This window comes from Corvus brachyrhynchos, unplaced genomic scaffold, assembly GCF_000691975.1.
Source record: "Corvus brachyrhynchos isolate BGI_N302 unplaced genomic scaffold, ASM69197v1 scaffold60, whole genome shotgun sequence".
Taxonomy (NCBI): domain Eukaryota; kingdom Metazoa; phylum Chordata; class Aves; order Passeriformes; family Corvidae; genus Corvus; species Corvus brachyrhynchos.
The window spans coordinates 2,096,001-2,115,191 of record NW_008236767.1 but is presented as its reverse complement, the minus strand read 5'-3'; the positions used below and the strand labels follow the sequence as shown (position 1 = coordinate 2,115,191).

The following is a 19,191-nucleotide window of genomic DNA, read 5'->3' as shown; positions in this document are numbered from 1 at the left end:
TCTGGTGCAGGAGGGTTACAGAATACTTACCAGTGATGTGTCACAAGGATTTGAAGGGAAATTATATTTGTCTCAGCTTTTGTAAAAGTCGTCATTCTAATGTTAAAAGATACTGCCATGTAGAATCAAAGTCCTGCAGAGGAACTGGCAGCACATAGCTGCAGAGGGAAAAGCAGTATGTAACTGAGATTGCAGTAGAGTCTACGTTGCTCCTAGAAATAAAAATGAGAACTGTGAGAGCACCAAAATTACTGGCCACAATATAACTGTTTGTAAAAATATCAGTAGGAATGCAAGTTGCTGTAATGGTTTTGTTCCTGAACAGCGCATTACAATAGGGAGATTGGGATAATTGTTAAAGAATTTTTAAAGAATTTTTTGCATCTAATATGTTCATTCAAAATTGAGCTGTACAATTGTGTATCTTGATGACTTCGAGAAGTTCCTTCACTCTGTTTAGACATCCTGATACATCCATTTTCAGATATGAATCAATTATCTTTTAGTTTCCAAACTGGTGAAAATAAAAATTCCACCTGGACTATTTTGACCAGATTCTAGAGGAATTTTAAAAAAGCAACCTTAAATTCACAAAGCCAAGCAGAAAAAAAAAAAAAAAAAATCTGTGACAACAATGGCTTGGGATTTGGGTCTTGCCTTTCATATGTCCTAATGGCAACACAATTTTCTCTGTATTCCATAACACAGAATTCATTGAAAGACATGTTACAAGACTTTACCATTCATTGTAAAGTGTATTTTCTATGTTATAAGAAATTAGGAGGAGCTTGACCTTAAAGATCTGTGAATTTGTGAGCTGAAAAAATATTGTCATAACCCAGCTCATTTATCTGTGTGGATGCTGGACAATGAGAGGAAAAGGAAGAAATCCCACTGGAATACACAGGTGTATGCCAGCTTCACTGAAATCAATTACACTCCCCTCTGTTGCATTTATGAACTTTGAATTTATCACTAGAATTGGGCAAGAGTAGAATTTTAGTAGTCTCAGGTGACTTAGTGAAGTTTGAACAGAGCTTTATGTAAATGTGTACTTCACCAGTTATTATACTAATTTATTATACCATTTATTATACTAATAGCTGCTGTATTAAAGCATTTGCTGTTTGTATTAAGGCTTTTAGAATGAGTGGTTGTAGAGCCAGAGAAACAGAAATCAGTTAACACTTTGTGGAACTAAGAGTTTTTTAAAAGGTTCAAGCACACAAGGATTTTGCCAGAGAGCAGATGTGATTCTCTGCATGGCAGCTCCAGTTGTATTAATCATATGGCACATTGATGTATTAGACCTCTACTGTCTGTTAATTAGATAATAAAGATTGCAGCTCATCCTTCTCTAGCATACTAATAAATTCACGCTGTATTTTTGCAAGGTGTGTAAGAAGTTAGTCTTGAACGCCCTGTGATTTTCTAATTATGAAATAGGGTGATGGTAGTGTAATGCCAACCAAAAGGATAAGGGGCATTAAATATAACAAAAGGGATTTTGCAACTGGAATACTTTCCGAATACCTACACAGATTAGGTTCAGTAAGGATCAAAAGAACATGCTTAAGGGTTTAACTACAGGAGAGTCTGTTTTCCTGAGGACAGAACTCCTGTAACTGTTTTTCATGGTGTGTCTGTTAGCCAAAGGGATTGCAACTATAACAACATCCTTTGAAGGTTTCCTTCTTAAAATACACAGTGTTAGCAAGAAAGTGGGTTAAAATAACTTCTTCATGTTTGCACCATGTAAGCATAAATTATTTCCTGTAATATCTTAATAATGACATTGTGACTGTTTGGAATGATGAGCCTAATTAGAAAGCAGATGTTTGTGGTGCCCCACTTGATTTAAAAGTCAACAATTCCTATGAATAGTCCAGGAAAAGGCAATCAGTTTAAAACAATGCATTGGGTGGCATCTGTATATCCATGTAAACATTTCATCCACAGTGTTTTAAAGCACTATTTTGATCTATGATTTAGATTAAAAGAGACAAATCTAGAATTTTTTCAGTGTCTGTGCTTCTTATTCCACATGAGGTCGTAGCCACCAGATAAATCCCCAGCAGGAGATTCATCTTCTGCATCCTCAGGTAGCAAAACTGGGAACTGTGCAGCTCTTGCTGCATGCTGAGCATGCAGTCAGTGTAAGAAAAGGCAACCATGCAGTGAAGGACTCCTCCTTAGATGCTCTCCAAAAGAAACTTCAGGGGGCATTTGCTGTCCCTTTTTTTAGAGGTTTAGATTTGCCCTTTTGAACACTCAGAATGATAGATATGTTACATTTTTAAAATTATGGCTGTAAGCATTCCATGGTGTATTTTAAGCACTATGAGAGCTGACATACAGTGTTTTAAAATTAGTGATAAAGTCCTGCCAATAAGGAAAGTAAATATCAAATATAATAGTTTTCCCAATGTTATTACAGAAAACATCTAAGAAACATAATGGGAAAGTGTTCAGGAATTCTAATCTGATTTTTGGAAGTGCACACTTAGTCTGTACACCATCAGTTGCACAATTTCTCCTGAAAATTATAAATTGCTCTATAGTTGAAAAAGATAATCTAGGTAGGATAGTTAATCATTCTAAGCATTCAGATTTTAAAAGTAAATTTTTCATCTAGTAGTAGGATAGAAGAAATGTAAAGATGTATACAAATTACTATGTATTCATCTAGCTGACTAGTTCAGCTAGCTAGTGCAGAGCTATTAACAAAACATTTGATTTCAAAACTATTGTTAGTATCAGAAATTGGCTTGATTTTCTTTAATATAGTCTTGTAATATTTTATAGTGTTGTAGTAGTTTATAAACATTTTGAGTCCTTAGACACTCCAAATAATTTAATTATAAGTCTCCACTGTTTTTGTGTTTTAAATATATCGATAATGTGTTTGAGAGATGGTAATGGTTGATACTTAGTATTTCTGCAAATGTGTTCTGTCTAAAAATCATGTAGAAAGCTGTGTATGCTATTTCAAAAAATATTCTGGAGAAACCATGTTACTTGGGAAGATTGTTGCCAAAAGGGATTCCTGTCGCAGTGTAAGGAGCATCTTAAAGCCACAGGGAATGAATACCTGAGAATGGTTATTAGGACAAAGAGGTTTAGGTAAAGGCAGAGAGTCCTTTTCAGCACCCTACAAAGTAAAATGAATTAATGGAGTGTTTATAATCGATGAGTAAATAGGCAGACCCTGTCAGAAAGTTACTATCTAGAGAAGAAGGGAGATGCTTGTAACAGGGAAATCTTCTGAATCTAAAAGTGTAATGCACTCAGGGTCTGATTTTGTTGATATTTTGATTAAGAAATTATTCACATACTTTGAAAGAAGAACTTTCCTTGTTAAAGTGTGGGAACAGAGTACTTAAGAAACCTGCCACGTGGATGCTGAATTACCACACTGGGGTGCTGCAGTCTGCTTTCAGTTCTGATACAGCTGATCACAAAAGGCTTTCCTTGTTGGCTGGGTAAATAAGGATAACGTACAACACAGGGAATACAATGTTTTAAAATGTCATTCTTACCTCAGTCACAAAAATCAGGCAAAAGGATTTCATTTGAAAATAAATTTCAGACATTAAAACTGTATTTTAATTTGAAAATGGGGAAATATACACAAATCTGAACATTGCTGATGTCATAAAGGCTTCTTTCCTGATACAAAATATTTCATTAAAATAGGATGTACAATTAGAAATACAATTTTTCTGAATTTTTTTCCCTTTGTTTTTTAACAGATAGTGCCTTTGTGGATTGCTCCCAACCTGTTAACATTCTCTGGATTTGTCATGATTTTATTTAATTATTTTCTATTATCTTTTTATGACTGGGACTACACTGCCTCAGGTAAATTTCTTCACACTGTAATTTTTCAGAATAAATGAACTGCTTATACTTCTGAATGTTACAGGGAGCTATCAGACACTTGAATCTTCCACTTACTCCCTTAATGAGGCTCCTATATGTGCATGTAGAAGAATCTACCTCACACATAGCATTATAAATTTAGATCATTTTATTGAAAAATCTTATTTTATTTTACCCCTAAAATGGGTTTCAGCATATGCTGCTTGAAGTCTCTGATAAGATCTCATTTTATTTAAAGTTCATTCCAGGGTTTAAATACACAGCCAAAATCCACCTGAATATTCTCCATAACATTTTCATTGATTTCACATTTCCTAATACCTAAACTGATGCCTGAATGAGTTCATTTCCCTTTCATTACTCCACACATACACACCCCCTATTCAAGACTACTTCTAGACAGAAGCATAGTTTCTAAATAAATGTCTCTTCAAATTATGACTTTCGAAGTTCGACTCCATGTTTGCTCCTCATTGTAAACTAAGTCAGAAATTTTTTGGATCTGATTGCTCCTGAGTGTAGGACATGTTTGGTTTGGGCTTCTCAGACCAGCTCTTGGAGGCCACAGAAAATAGTAAGAATCTTCCAGGTGATTAATATGTAAAATATATTTAGATAAAAGGCTTTGATTTTCTTTAAACTAGACAATTTAGTGAAGAGAACACTTTTATTTCCTGAAATAACTACATTTAGCTGCCTTTCATTTTTTATGCCTGTGGTTAGCTTCAGGATGTACCCTTTGGTGTGAGCTGTTTGTACATTTATCATAGCAATTCTAGAGGCAGGGATACTTATTAGCAGTTTTGGGTCAAAAGTTACGTTTTGAGGACCAGCTTGTTAAATAGTTGTCTGGCCTCATTCTTAAACACTTGGGGTTTTTTTTATCAATGCAGATGATAGTTACTCAGACTGTAATAAAAGAGCATCCAGAACAGATCTTTTCAGTGGGATGATGTTATCTTGACACATTCTCAGCAGATATACGTGGAACTTGAAGACATTTGAAATGGTGATTAAGTCTGTTAGAGTTGAGACCTGTATGAGTAGTTTGCAAGCTCTTCCTCAGTTCACATCAGTACCCATCATTTCTCAATTTTTGGAAAACTTTCATGCAAGCTAAAGAGCATTTTGGGTATCATATATCAATCCTATACCTAGGATCAGAAATAAACGACCTAATTTCCTGCACAGTTGGTTTTCATTCTACAGTTTGCAGATTTGTAGCTAGGAGTCAGGAATTGTCATCGTTTCTTTCAGAATGGTGAGATGAGGCACTGAGAGAAAGGTAGTCAGGGCACTACTTTAGGTGCAGGCATCTCCTGGCATCTTTCATGCAAAGACACACCTCTGTATGCTGGAATTCCCTGTGTTTGGTGCCAAATGACAGAAACCTGAGAGAGCATTGCATTTACAGTTGTTTAGTGTTGATGTAGTATTGGTTGATGTTTAAGTTAAATAGAACCCTCTTTGGAAAAAGGATCGATTTCCTTAAAAGAGCAACAATAACCTTAGGTTAGTGCTATCAGGAGAGCAAGAACAGAACTGGCCTCTGTCCAATTCAGCTATCTCTTCCTTTTTCTCAAGAGGAAAAAAATAAGGGTGGTAATATTTCTGCTAGCCTAAGGACAAAAACTTCCTGTTCAGATCTGTGTGGTAAAAGTGCTGCACAAACCCCAGACTGGCACTGATAATCATGCTTGAAAACTTTTTTTTTCCCCTCTATATAGTCCATGAACATTAACTAATTTTTCAATGGATAGTCTTCCCATGACCTGTGAAAATTTTTGCCTAGTTATTATCATTGTTTTGTGCAATACTAGAGTCATTTCAGGACCAAAACCCTCTGCATTACCTTTTGTCCTTTACGGTGTAAACACATTGAAGCCTGCTCAGTGCTTCTTTGCTAGAGCTCACCGATGCCCGAAGGTCAGACGCCAGCATTGCAATCTGTTTGATGCGGTGGGTTAATCAGTGGCAGCTCGGTTGTATGTATATGTGTATCTTGGGGGATTTCTTTGGTGTTAACCCCTGTTACACTGACTCACTACCCCCCCATTTTTTTCAGGTACCAGTCCTGGACTTGTTCCCACCTGGGTGTGGCTGTTCAGTGCTTTTACCACCTTCTGTGCTTACGCTTTAGGTAATGTACAGTGAAATAATTTGCATGTCTGACATTTTCATGTAATTTTATCTTCAAATTTACTGGTGCTGATTCTGAGATAAAGAGGCATTGTGGCTAAATTACTGATCTCTTTCCAAAACAGCTCTCTTTTTGATTAAAAACAAACAAACAAAAAACCCCCAAGCCACAACACAAGAAAAACCCATTCATAAGACTTAAACACCCCTCCCCCCCAAAAAAGCATATTAAGTAATATATTAGAGGATCTATTACAGTACCTCTTATCCATCTTGAAAGTTCAAATTATTTTAGAGATACAATAGAAATCATTATATAGCAGCAATCTAGTTCCAATCCCCCTGCCGTGGGCAGGGACACCTTCCACTAGATCAGGTTGCTCAGAGCCCCATCCAGCCTGGCCTTGAACACTTCCAGGGATGGAATGTTCCCAACTTCTCCAGGCAACCCAATCCAGTGCCTCACCACCCTCACAGTAAAGGTTTTCTTGCTAATACCTAATCTAACCGTACCTTCTTTCAGTTTAAATCCATTCCCTATGTGCCCTTGGAAGTCCCTCTCCAGCTCTCTTGCAGCTCCCTTTAGGTACTGGAAGGCTGCTCTAAGGTCTCCTTGTAGCTTTCTCTTCTCCATGCTGAACACCTCCAACTCTCTCAGCCTGTCTTCATAGGGGAGTCACTGCTGTTTGGTTTCATAAAAATCTTTGTCCCCTGATGATGACATTCTGAGAAGCTTCCTGACACCAGCATTAGCAGAGGGTGCTTTTAAGATAGGAAAAATAAAGGACAAAGCAGAAAAAGGGAAATTGTTAGGTGTTTCAGTGCTTAAGGTGTGTGTCAGGAGAGATGGTGATGACAGATGTGATGACAGACCTTAGCTTCTTATGGAAATAAGTATCTTTTTTTCCTTTCCTCTTGCTGTTTTTCTCCTATAACACCTACACCTCAATTTCATATTCCATTTTTACTGCTTTATATGGTGCTATGACTGTATTTTTAGGTACATTGCACCTTGCTGTGCAGTGGTATGAAGACATAGACCTGAAATGATGCTGACCTGGGAGTGAGATCCACGTTAGTGTGGCTTTTTCACTTTCTCTTCCAAAGCTCTCTCATTCCAAACTAGTCTTTCCACAACATGGTGCAACAGAGTTATTTTTCTGGGGAGACTCAAGGTAGTATATTTAAAGGGACTGCACAGTTCTGTGTAATAAGGGTCCAGAAAGGCTGGATATATTTAAAGAAGGAAATCTTAAAGGCACAAGAGCAGGCTGTCCCTATGTGCTAAAAGATGAACCATCAGGGAAGAAGACTGGCCTGGCTGAATAGGGAGCTTTCACTGGAACCTGGGGAGAAAAAAAAGAGTTTATGACCCTGGGAAATAGGGGCAGACAACTCAGGAAGGGTACAAGGATGTCATCATGTCTTCTAGAGAGAAAATTAGATTGGTGAAAGCTCAGCTACAGCTCAATGTGGCCATGTTGTGAAAGATAATACAAAGTGGTTTTATAAATACATTAAAAAAAAGAGGGCCAAGGAAAATCTCCATTCTTTATTGGAGGTGGAGGGGAGCATTGTAACCAAAGATGAGGAAAAGGCTGAGGTACTTGATGCCTTCTTTCCCTCAGTCTTCAACAGAAAGACCTGATATCCTCAAGGCAGGTGGCCTGCTGAGTTGGTAGACAGGGACAGGGAGCACACTGACCCCCTGGAACCCAGGAGGGAGCAGTCAGTGCCCTGCTGTGCCCCTTGACACTCACAAGTCTGTGGGGCCGGATGGGATCCACACCAGGGTACTGAGAGAACCGCTGGAAGAGCCAGGCTGCTCCATCATTTATCACCAGTCCTGGTGAGCCAGGGGGGACCCAGAGAACTGGAGGTTGGCCAGTGTGATGCCCACCTGCAGGACGGGTTGGAAGGAGGATCTGGGGAACTGTCAGCCAGACCTCGGTGTCTGGGAAGGTTACGGAACAGATCATCTTTAGTGTCATTATGCAGCACATGCAGGACAACCAGGGGATCAGACCTGTTTAACAGCTTTATCAATGATTTGGATGAGGGGATTGAGTGCACCCTCAGTGAGTTTGCAGATGACACCAAGTTGGGTGGGAGTGTTGATCTGCTGGAGGGCAGGAAGGCTCTGCAGAGGGATCTGGACAGGCTGGATCAGTGGGCTGAGGCCAGTGATAGGAGGTTCAACAAGGCCACGTGCCAGGTCCTGCACCAGGGTCACAACAACCCCAGGCAGCACCACAGGCTGGGGAAGAGTGGCTGGAAAGTGACCCAATGGAAAAGGACCTGAGGACGCTGGTTGACAGTGGCTGAACATGAGCAGGTGTGTGCCCAGGTGGCCAAAAAGGCCAATGGCATCCTGGCCTGCATCAGAAAGCTTTTGTCCAGCAGGACGAGGGCAGCGATGGTCCCTCTGTACTCGGCACTGGTGAGGCCACACCTCGAATCCTGTGTTCAGTTCTGGGCCCCTCACTACAGGAAAGACATTGAGGTGCTGGGGCATGTCTGGAGAAGGGCAACGGAGCTGGGGAAGGGTCTGGAGCACAAATCCTATGAGGAGCAGCTGAGGTATCTGGGGATGTTTTGTCTGGAGAAAAGGAGGCTCAGGGGGAACCTTATTACTCTCTACAGCTACCTGAAAGGAGGCTGTAGCAAGGTGGGGGTTGGTCTCTTCTCTCAGACAATGATCAACAGGATAAGAGGGAATGACCTCAAGCTGTGCCAGGGGAGGTTCCTGATTGCTATCAGGAAGAAATTTTTATCTGGAAGTGTGGTTAAGCCTTGGAATGGGCTGCCCAGGAAGGTGGTGGAGTCATCACCCCTGGAAGGTGTTCAAGAAACTACTGGACGTGGCACTTAGAATTATGACTTAGTTGACATGGTGATGTTCAGTCAGAGGTTGAACTCAGTGACCTTGGAGGTCTTTCCCTTAATGAGAACCTTAATGAGTCTATTCTTTGATTCTAAATGTACCCTCTCCTTGGAGCTGTTTCTGGTGAGGCCATTGCAGTGTAGCCATACATTTGTGTGCCATATTGGAGATCCTCAGGCTACGTACAGATGTGTTTTATGTTTAGGCTGCAGTGCTGTGTAAAGGGGCTGACCACTTTTGGAATCACACCCATGCATGTAGAGCCGTCTTGATTGACCTGGGGTATCCCCTTGGGCAGACATCTCCCTCTGCATTGTACATGCCTTGGCATTGCTATTCAATTGGTGAGATTGTGCCAAAATCTTCTTGTCTGGGATTTCTTTGTATTTGTACCATAAAAAGCAATGGGACAACCATCCTTTGTCAGATTTCTCCAGCCACTCTCTGTACTCAGAAGCAGTGGTTTCTTTTGTGAAAACCATTTTTTATGTCATTGTATGGAATTTAATGAAGTGACTATTATTTCATAAATTGGAATTACATATTGGAAGTGTTACTGTATGGCACCCCAGTAGGCACATGGGAAGTTCAGCTTCTGAGATTTTTAATGTAGATGGTATCTGCCAGTGAAGCCTGTAGTTCCCAATACTTGGAAGACAAGGAATATGATGCTGACAGTCAAAGCTATAATGAACTAATGTATATGTAGATTTTTATGTCTGCTGTCCAAGCCACTTCATGAAATATTTAGTCTCAGATTTAATTTTGCATGGCCAAAGTTTTCCCTCTGGAAGACTGCAAAGAGCCATAATAACTAACTAAATATGCAACTGTAATCTTTCTCAGCTTATTTTAATGACACAGTTACTGTCTCCAAATTCCCTAGCATGCTGTTCTTCCCCACCCCTGCTTTTTTAAGGTGGTTTGGTATCATTTCCTTTCCATGAAATAGAGTGCTCTTTGCTGTTACTTTGAATTCTACTCCTTAAAAGTTACATAAACTTCAATAAAACTGAATATTTATGAACTTTTGTGAGGGAGAATCATAATATAAGAATTCTAAAGCAATGGAAGTGTGAAACAGTGTATGTCCACTACTGAGCACACACCATCACTGGCATGAATGATTTCAAACCGAAACCTAAACCAGAAAATATTTTCAGTCTCTCAAAAACCTAATGAAACTACATGGAAAATGTGGTTAAGGATTTCTGAAAATCCAATTTTATGTATGTGACATATAGTTCCTGTATTTTTCTTCATGACCATTATATTTAGAAGTACTGTATTTTATGCAACATTATAAGTCTCTTTTTAGAAAAACCAAAGTTTTTGCAAAATGAGAACCACTAGTTCACTGTGAGGTACATATTTTAGTATCTATATACTTGTGTGACAACCTAAAATTTATAAACAGACAAATCTTCTAACATTCTTATTTTAAATACTAACACCTGTGTAACTGAATTCTGCCTGATTTGGGATAGGTGTTCTTGGACTGTAAAACACCATAAACTCTTTAGGATTGTTTACATCCTTATTTCCTAGTTAAGTTTCAGAGATACTGTTTAATGAATGGAAGAATTTCTACTTCCATAGCAACACCATTCAAGTAACCTAAAACTTATACAGTTTTCTTTCAGCACATTTCAGAAAGATGCTGAAAATTCAGTGGAAATGTTAATAGAGAGAGAATGTGTCTCTAGAAGGAGGCAAGCTGTATTTGAAATCCTCTATGAGATATTTAAGTTTTAGAGTTGTGAGAACTGTCTCAAGAGATTTGTATTTTAGCGGAGGATAACTCACAGCTGCTTAGGTATTACAATAGAGATATAGTCTAAAATCTGCACAAAGTGAAATCCCATGTTTTCCTGGTTTAGATCTCTGAACTATATTTACATTATACAAAACTCATAGTACTGCCAAATAATCTGGAGAAGTAAGTAGTATATGATCTACAGCAGCTGTGGTGTCTTTGGTCTCACTATGCTGGGTTGTGTTCCTAGTCAGTTTTGGGTTATTAATGCCATCAATAGTTAATAATTGTTAGCTATAGCACCTTCCAAGTAATATAAAAAGGAAAAACATCTCCATTTTATTTTGAGATTCAAGACAACAATAAGTAATCTGTAGGGTTTGTTCTCTTTCCTAAGAGGTTCATCCTGCATCTTTGCACTTAAGAGGAAAATATTTCTATTTTTCTCCTGCACAGTCTCAGAAAAGAGACTAAGGGTATGGTTTGACTTTACAACTAAGAAAGGTTACAGCTTCTAGACCACCTTTCTCCTCCCTGCATTCACCATCCCTCCCTAGTGCCATCTCCCATGCATTTTGTACCATTCACAGCACCAATTCAGTGACCCACAAGAAAATGTAATGTTTGCTGACTTTCCGCCATCTGAACAGGCTGCAGGTTGCCCTGTTCGACCACAGTGAACTATCAGATCAACTCAAACCATACTGTCCAACTACACCCTCAGAGTAAGGTCCAGAACAGTGTTGGACCATTTTTCAAGCACTCAATACTAAAAGTGATCAGCACATAATGCACCTTAACTATAATGCATTCTTAGAATCATACAATTGTACATGTTGGAAAAGACCGTTAAGGTCATCACGTCCAACCATGAACACAGCACTGCCAAGTCCACCACTAAACCATGTCCCCAAGTCTGCACATCTTCCAAACACCTCCAGCAATGGTGACTCCACCTCTTCCCTGAGCAGCCTGTTCCAGTGCTTGACAACTGTCTTGGTGAAGAAATTTTTCCCAATGTCCAATGTGACCCTGGTCCCCTGGTGTGACCTGGGGCCATTTCTTCTTTTCCTGTCACTTGTAACCTGGGAAAAGAGACTGACCCCCATCTCACTAAAACCTCCTTTCACATAGTCGTAGAGAGTGGTAAGGCCACTCCTGAGCCTCCTTTTCTTCAGGACAGGAACCAGGACAAGAACCAGCTCCCTCAACCACTCCTCATAAGACCTGTGCTCCAGACTCTTCCCCAGCTCTGTTGCCCTTCTCTGGACACCTCCCAGCACCTCAGTGTCTTTCTTGTAGTGAAGGGCCCAGAACTGAACACAGGACTTGAGATGTGGCCTCACCAGTGCCGAGTACAGGATCGCTGCCCTGGTCCTGCTGGACACACCCTTTCTGATGCAGGCCAGGATGCCATTGGCCTTTTTGGCCACCTGGGCACACACTCTTGTTTGAAACTGAAAAACACTTTGAAATATATGGAGGCACAAATACAAATAAATTTTGTGAAATTTGCTCCTTGAAGCTGCCATGTAACTGTTAGTCATTGAGGTATTGAGCATCAAGCAACTTAAATGCCTTAGTGAATCTACCCCACAAGGCTCGAAGGGTCCACAACACCTATGGATGGGCAAGAAGCCCTATGGACACTTTTCAGCCCTTGAAACTAATTGCAGGGACTGATGTAAAAGTGTTTCAAGACCACTGGGGGCAAGTAATTATGAGTGTCTTTCTAAAACTTATAAGGAAGGAGGCATTCAGTTTCAGAGCTAAGGACAGAAAAATTACTTGATAACTGGATCAAATATTTTATGAGCAGTTCTAACCTGTTGGCATTGAGGGGGCTGCTGTGCTTCAGTTTGCTGTCATGAGTGTAATTTTCCTGCATGTTATATATAGCAGTAGTGAAGTGTATGTGAAGAAAGCTACTCCTTTTGTTGTGCTCTAATTCCTTGTTTCTTTTCCTTTCTCAATCCTTCTAGACTCCATAGATGGGAAACATGCTCGAAGGACTCAGTCCAGTACTCCTCTGGGAGAATTATTTGACCATGGGCTGGATAGCTGGGCTACCTCCATTTTTGTTCTTTCTTTTTTTTCTGTCTGTTCCCGTGACAATGGGAAGACTGGAGTTTCTGTATATACAATGTATATATATTTAAGCATTGTCTTGTTTAACTTCATGTGTTCACACTGGGAGAAATATAACACAGGAGTTCTTTTTCTTCCTTGGGGATATGATATAAGCCAAGTGGTAAGTATTTATCATCCCTGTTTTGGTTTTGGTTTTTTAACTATGTAATTGTTTTCATAATATTAAAGCAATAGAAAAATGGAGCTCAAGGCAAATAAACTTGGCTGAGATATTGAAAAATGTGAAATTGCAAAGCCCTAAAAGCAATTCAGAAATATTTTCTGTATTTGCAATAAAGAGCTGCTCTTGAGCAAGTTGTCAGCATCAGAGATCCATTGCTGTGCAGGAGAAAAAAGGCTTGCAGCAAGCCTAGCAGCCAGACAGTGCCCATGAGAATGTCATTTAACTGCATTTGATTTGTGTATTAACGAAAATTACTGTGCTGTCTGAAGTCACAACCATTTTTTCCCTCAATACCAGGTTGCGAGGCACGATGTGAATTAGTCCAAGTAGTATCTGTTAACAGTAATTACCTAGTTATACACTACCAGACCTCAATTCTACCCCATTTTACAACAAATGTGGTGATGGAAATAGCCTTGTACCTATGCAGTGGGCATTAACTGTTGTCAAGTGAGTTCTACCTTTGAAAAAGAAGTCAGTCATCATGGATGTCAAAAAATCATAGACATTCAGTAACATGAATTACTTATCAGCCCACAGTCAGCACCAGCTGAGTTCTTGTCTGGTTTACAGCCCTATCTTGAGGTGGACCTCTTCAGAAACATGGCCAGGGCACCACAGTGAATGGTATCCTCAGTGCACAGATGAGTAACAGTATTAACCAGCACTTCCAAGGGCCCAGCACTGGGATTTCTCTGGGCTGGCTTATCTGTGTCTCAGAAAGCCAAGGTCTTGCAGCCTGAAGAGCACAGTCAGTCTTCTGAGCTTCCTGTCACAGGCACGAGATGAAAGGTGCAGCCAAATAATTGAAAAGAAGTTTGACAAATACTCAAATATGTGTTTTAATAGAAATACAGTATTCGAATTAATGGCTGCAGATGTATTGCTGTAAACATAATCAGAATCCAGTGGTTTGAGAACAACTCAGAGATGGTGGTCCAGCTGTGGTGCATCTGTGTTGTCCCCTAGAAAATAAGTTTTGGGAGAAGAAGTTGGCTCAGGACTAAGACATTAGGCAGCCAGCTGGTGTGCAAGTTTCAGCCATGTCTGTGTAAGGCTTCTTTGTGAAGTTCTTCCAGCAGGAGAGGAATAGCCTATTTCACTTGTTGCTCAGATGATCACTGTACATGTGAATGTTTAGAAAGCTCTGCTGGATTGCTACAGCATCCAAAGTGTATTAGTGGTTAAGTCTGGGAATGGATATCAACTAGCAGAGCAGTACTGTTAACGCTGTCAGTGCCTGTTAGTGACCTGTGCCTGTGGCACTGTTTGCCTGTGGCACTGTTTGCCTGTGGCACTGTTTTCTCATCTGGGAAATAATGGGATTAATATTTCCCTGCCTGACAGATTTTTGGCAAGGCTGAATATCAGTAAAGTTTGTAAACTGCTTTGATTAACTGGGATGGAAGGTGATAACAAGTGCTGTTTCCTGTTCCCCTCTGATGCTGAACTGCTGTCCTGCTTACTTGCTTTCTAGTACCTTCTGTGATGACTTGGTTACAGTCAAAGTGATAAGCTTGTAAATGTAAGGATTTTTTTGTGCTATTTAGCACAGTCATCAGAAGTGGTGGAAGACTGTACTATTGAAAACCCTGTATGTCAGTTTTCCCATCTGTAAAAAATAGCTGTTGTAGTTGTGATTGCCTATGAACAAAGAGAAGGCAGGATTTGTAGATCAAGCTAGGTTTTTTTCCATTAGTCTAAACCACATTACATGCACACCAGAAAGTACATAATGTATTTTTTTCCAGCTCTACTAACTAGTCTAGTAAAATATCTTAATTCCCCTAAAAATGTGTCCTTGTTTTGTAAACCCATTCAGCAAATTTGACATGATACATGCACTATCATCTCCTGTAACTTGGAGGATACTGGGGAAAATAGCAAATGGCTGATGATGAGTGAGAAAGGTAATGTTTTCTTTTGCTGCTGCTTCTCTGCCAGGCATTCCCACAGTCACATTTAGAGGCAGAGAGTAGAAGCACTCACTAGCTGCTTCAAGACTGATTCACAATGTTTAGTTCAGTATTTCCTCCATGGCATTCCTAGCTGGATTGCTGCAGGAATGTGCCTCTCTGTCCTGTCTTCAGTAATTTCACCTACAACTTGATGCTGTTGCATTGACACGTCAGATGCTCAGGTGATTAGTTCCCTGCTTCTGCTTTTAAATTTGATGGTAGCCAGGAAGTTTGGACTTTGTTATCACCCCAGAACTCAAGAAAAACATTAGTTACTGTAAGTGTTCAAATAGAGGACTGATGGCCTTAATGAGCACTTAGCTGGCATGTGGCTCCCAGGACGCTGCTGCTGAGTCAGCTCCTCGGTGCATAAGCACAGACAGCCCCGCTCACGGGCTCTGCCTTAGCTGGGGTAGAAAAAGAGCTGCTGTTCCTCTTGAAAAAAATACCTTGTTGTAGACAGAGAGATCTGTGGGACTTATGCACATCACGTTTTTCTGTGACTTGATGAGTCATCAGAACTGGTAACCCAATTACACTAGCTGGGCTGTAATTGGCACTCCAATTAGCTTTGATTACAGCAGACAACCATTTACAGGAAGCTGTGGTTTGTAAACTTGAAAAATGGCTGTAATGTGTCTGAGAGATGCTTGGTCAGAGGACTGTTACATTTGTGGATCCAGAATCAAGGTGGCAGCAAATGCAGCAAGGAAAGCTATTCCTGTCTCTCCTCCCTCCCGCACAAGGATCTATCCTGTGCTGATTCCTGAGTAGCAGAAAAAGGTGCAGGGAGAGGAGCCTCTGTACCATAGCATCTAGACAATTTTCGTACACTTTTGAGTAAGCACACCTATTGGAAACCCCAAAAGTCCAAAGGAAAGGCTAAAAAATAAACTTCTGCTATGATCTGTGAGAAATTCCCTTGGATACATCTTGTGAAAACGAAGACTTTTATTTTTGTCACAAGGCTAACCAAAGAAAGCTAGTATCTGCAAATTAAGTTTCTTGCAGAAAAAAAAAAAAAAGACAAAACTTTCCTGAGAAATTAAAATTTCTGGCTTCTTGCCATATGTTAATTTTCACAGACATCCTCTTGTTTTGTTTAAAAAAAAAGTCTGTTTTCTTTCTGAAGAATTTAATATTACCCTAATTAAATACTCACCTAATCCTGCTGTTGCTTTTCATAAGCCACTGCAGCTGAGTTCATGGCAGGGGAACAAAGTACTAATTTTTCCTTAATATGATGTAACGATACCTCTGCTCCATTGGTGCTGCCTTAAGTGTAATGGGAGATACCCTTTATATACTTAATTAAAAATTCAGAAGTGAAGAGCTGAGTGAGAGCTGCAGTGACCCAGACAATTCCACTCTCCTTCCTCTCCCTCTCCCCATCCGAGGGCAAGCTCAGAAGAAGCACAAGCAGCAAGATCCTAAAGGTGACAGGCAGCTCTCTCTGGCCCAGCCCTTGCCCTGCAAGGAGAGGATGAGCAGAAATCCTACCTGTAGGGAGAGTCATGCCTGAAGGGATGGGTATTGGACCATGAGCCCCAGGGTTTCAGTTTGAGATGCTTTCCCAGCTGCTTCTGCCCGATGCCTTTGGACAGTACCACCTAGAGCCTCTGGGAGAACTCTCTGCCTGCCTTGAACTCTGAATAAATTACGTACACGATGCCCCTAGCAACTGAAACATTGTAGAACTTCCTTTTCTCCTTCCTTTCAGTCAAAGCTGGGGAAGGTTTCTTTCGTGGATGCCATATACCACGTTTTCTTTTGGCAAGCTTTTTTACAGAACTCATGCTGAAATATGTTTCATATGACCTTTTCCAGGGATGTGCTGTGGCAGCCAGTGTTTCAGGAACTGGCAGAGAAATCCCAAACAATACAAGTGCACATCACATCTGGGAAAAAATTCTACCTCTTCTGAGGGGCAAAAAACCTTGTCTATTAAAAGGCAAGATAAGGATGCAAATATGTTGTTCTTTGGTCACATTATCAGGATTCACAATTTAATTTCAGTTGAAAGGATATTCACTTTCAGAGCTTTTTTAATTTGAAGTGTCTGTGGAAAGCATAGCCTTTCTTGTGAAGAAAAAATATTGTTACTTAGTTCCAAAGTTGGAGCACAATGGAATTGTTGAAGTAAGAGAACTGATAGCAGTGAGGAAGCAGTGCTGGCCAGACCGTGGTGTCTGCTTCAAGCTGCCTCCGGACATGGCTGGAAACTGATCTCAATACTCAGTTATCTGAGGGAAACCCCATGGTGTATCCATGTGAAATCTGAACAGAAGAACCTGCTGTGCACAGGCTTTTCCTGCAGCAGAGTGCTCCATTCTTAACCACTTGATTATAATTCCCCTTTCTTAATTAATTAATTAATTAATCATCCACACATTTAGCTATTTATCTATAATGTCTAAATGCAAAGTGATCTTCTTAGGTAGAATTTTTCAAAGTCTAAGATTTACAGCCTTCAGCTATTTATTGAAAGGAAAAAACTGAGGAAAAAAAAATAAAATGGAAAAATTGCACATCACATTGAAGTTAACTGCTATTGAAATAGCTTGTAGGAAATAATTCTTACTCTTTTAGGCAAGTGTCACACTCATTATGAGAAAAATAAAGTAGCCTTGTATTTTAAATGACTGTTTCCTAGATGTTTATTTTGAGCACTGTGTTAATGGAAAATATTTCAGCACATGAACAATTAATGCTATAGCAATATGCTATTGAAATTTAATATTACAGTAAAATTAATGTCATATTTTTGTGGAATCATAAAGAATTTAAAGGCATATCCACATTTTTTTAAAAGATGACAAAATATTTGATTTTTTTTTCACCATGTAGAATATCACACAGCATACTAAATGTGCCTGTGTGTAAAACAGAAATGGTAAATCAATGGTAAGAAAAAAGAATGTATGTACACACAAAATCTAAAATATTGTGGTCACAAAACTTATACCTGAAATAGTGGAAAGACATGAAAGAGATGCTGATTTAAAAATATCCAATGTTTTAGAGAGCAGGTAAGAGGCTAGAAGGTAGAAGACCTTGAGGGGTTATACTGCCTTATGTATACACAGAACTTTCCCAATGCCACATCAAAGAATTATTCTGATTTTACACAGGAACAAATGTGACTATGTCTCTGTTATTTACAAAATTTTGGCAAGATAGGGAGTCCCTGCTCAGAATCCAGCTGTCCTGCTCTCAGCCATATCAAAGAGCCTACAAATTAACACCTTGTGTTTCCACATTTTTCTCAGCATAAGTATTCCTCATACTCATAGACAAGGTCTTGTCAAGCCAAAAATACTCCTGGTCAGATGCTGCAGAGAGATGGAATCCCAGATTGTATCTGTCTACACTACCTTGCTATATAGTTGTCACTTGTGTCAATGTGGTGGGCTGGATGTCACCAAAGCTGCCCTATCACTCCCCTCTGCAACTGGACAGGGGAGAGAAAATAATAATGAAAGGCTCATGAGCTGAGAGAGGGACAGGGAGAGACCACTCATTAATTAATATAATGGGCAAAACAGACTCAGCTTGGGGATAATAATTGAATTTATTATGAACCAAAATCAAAGCAGGATAATGAGAAGTAAAACAAATCTTAAAAACACCTTTCCCCCACTTCTCCCTTCTTTCTGGGCTCTACCTCCACTTCCCTACTGGCACAGGGAGACAGGGAATGGGGGTTATGGTCAGTTCATCACAGGTTGTTTCTGCTGCTGCTCAGAGGCAGGAGTCCTTCCCCTGCTTCAGTGTGGAATCCCTCCCATGGGAGACAGTTCTCCATGAAGTCCAATGTGAGTCCATCCCACAGGCTACAGTTCTTCATGAACTGCTGTAATGGGGGTACCTTTCCATGGGTACAGTCATTCAGCCTGCTCCAGTGTGGGTCCCCCACAGGGTCACAGGTCCTGCCAGGAAACCTGCTCCTGTGGGGGCTTCTCTCTCCATGGGTCTGCAGATCCCTGCCAGGACCCTGCTCCAGCACAGGCCTCCCACAGGTTCACAGCTCTCTCTTCAGGCACCCACCTGCTCCTCATGGGCTGCAGGTGGATCTCTGCATGCCCATGGGTGTCCTTGGGCTGCAGGGGCACAGCTGCCTCACCATGGGCTGCAGGGGAATGTCACCTCCAGTGCCTTGAGCATCTCCTCCCCCTCCTTTCCACTGACCTTGTTGTGTACAGGGCTGTTCCTCTTGCATATTCTCACCCCTTTCTTCTCTGGCAGTAATTACAACAAT

The 19,191-nt window shown here is 40.3% G+C and overlaps 1 protein-coding gene across 2 annotated transcripts in view; it reads left to right on the top strand.

Moving 5' to 3' along the window:
• The window catches only part of LOC103625483 (ethanolaminephosphotransferase 1), a 55,348-nt gene that overhangs the window by 13,682 nt on the left and 22,475 nt on the right, over positions 1-19,191 (top strand). For both annotated transcript variants that reach the window (XM_017727435.1, XM_008644913.2), the window contains exons 3-5: positions 3,753-3,861; positions 5,948-6,022; positions 12,644-12,912. In XM_017727435.1, coding sequence (XP_017582924.1) covers positions 3,753-3,861; positions 5,948-6,022; positions 12,644-12,912 — 453 coding nt within the window. The remainder of the gene's footprint in view (positions 1-3,752; positions 3,862-5,947; positions 6,023-12,643; positions 12,913-19,191) is intronic.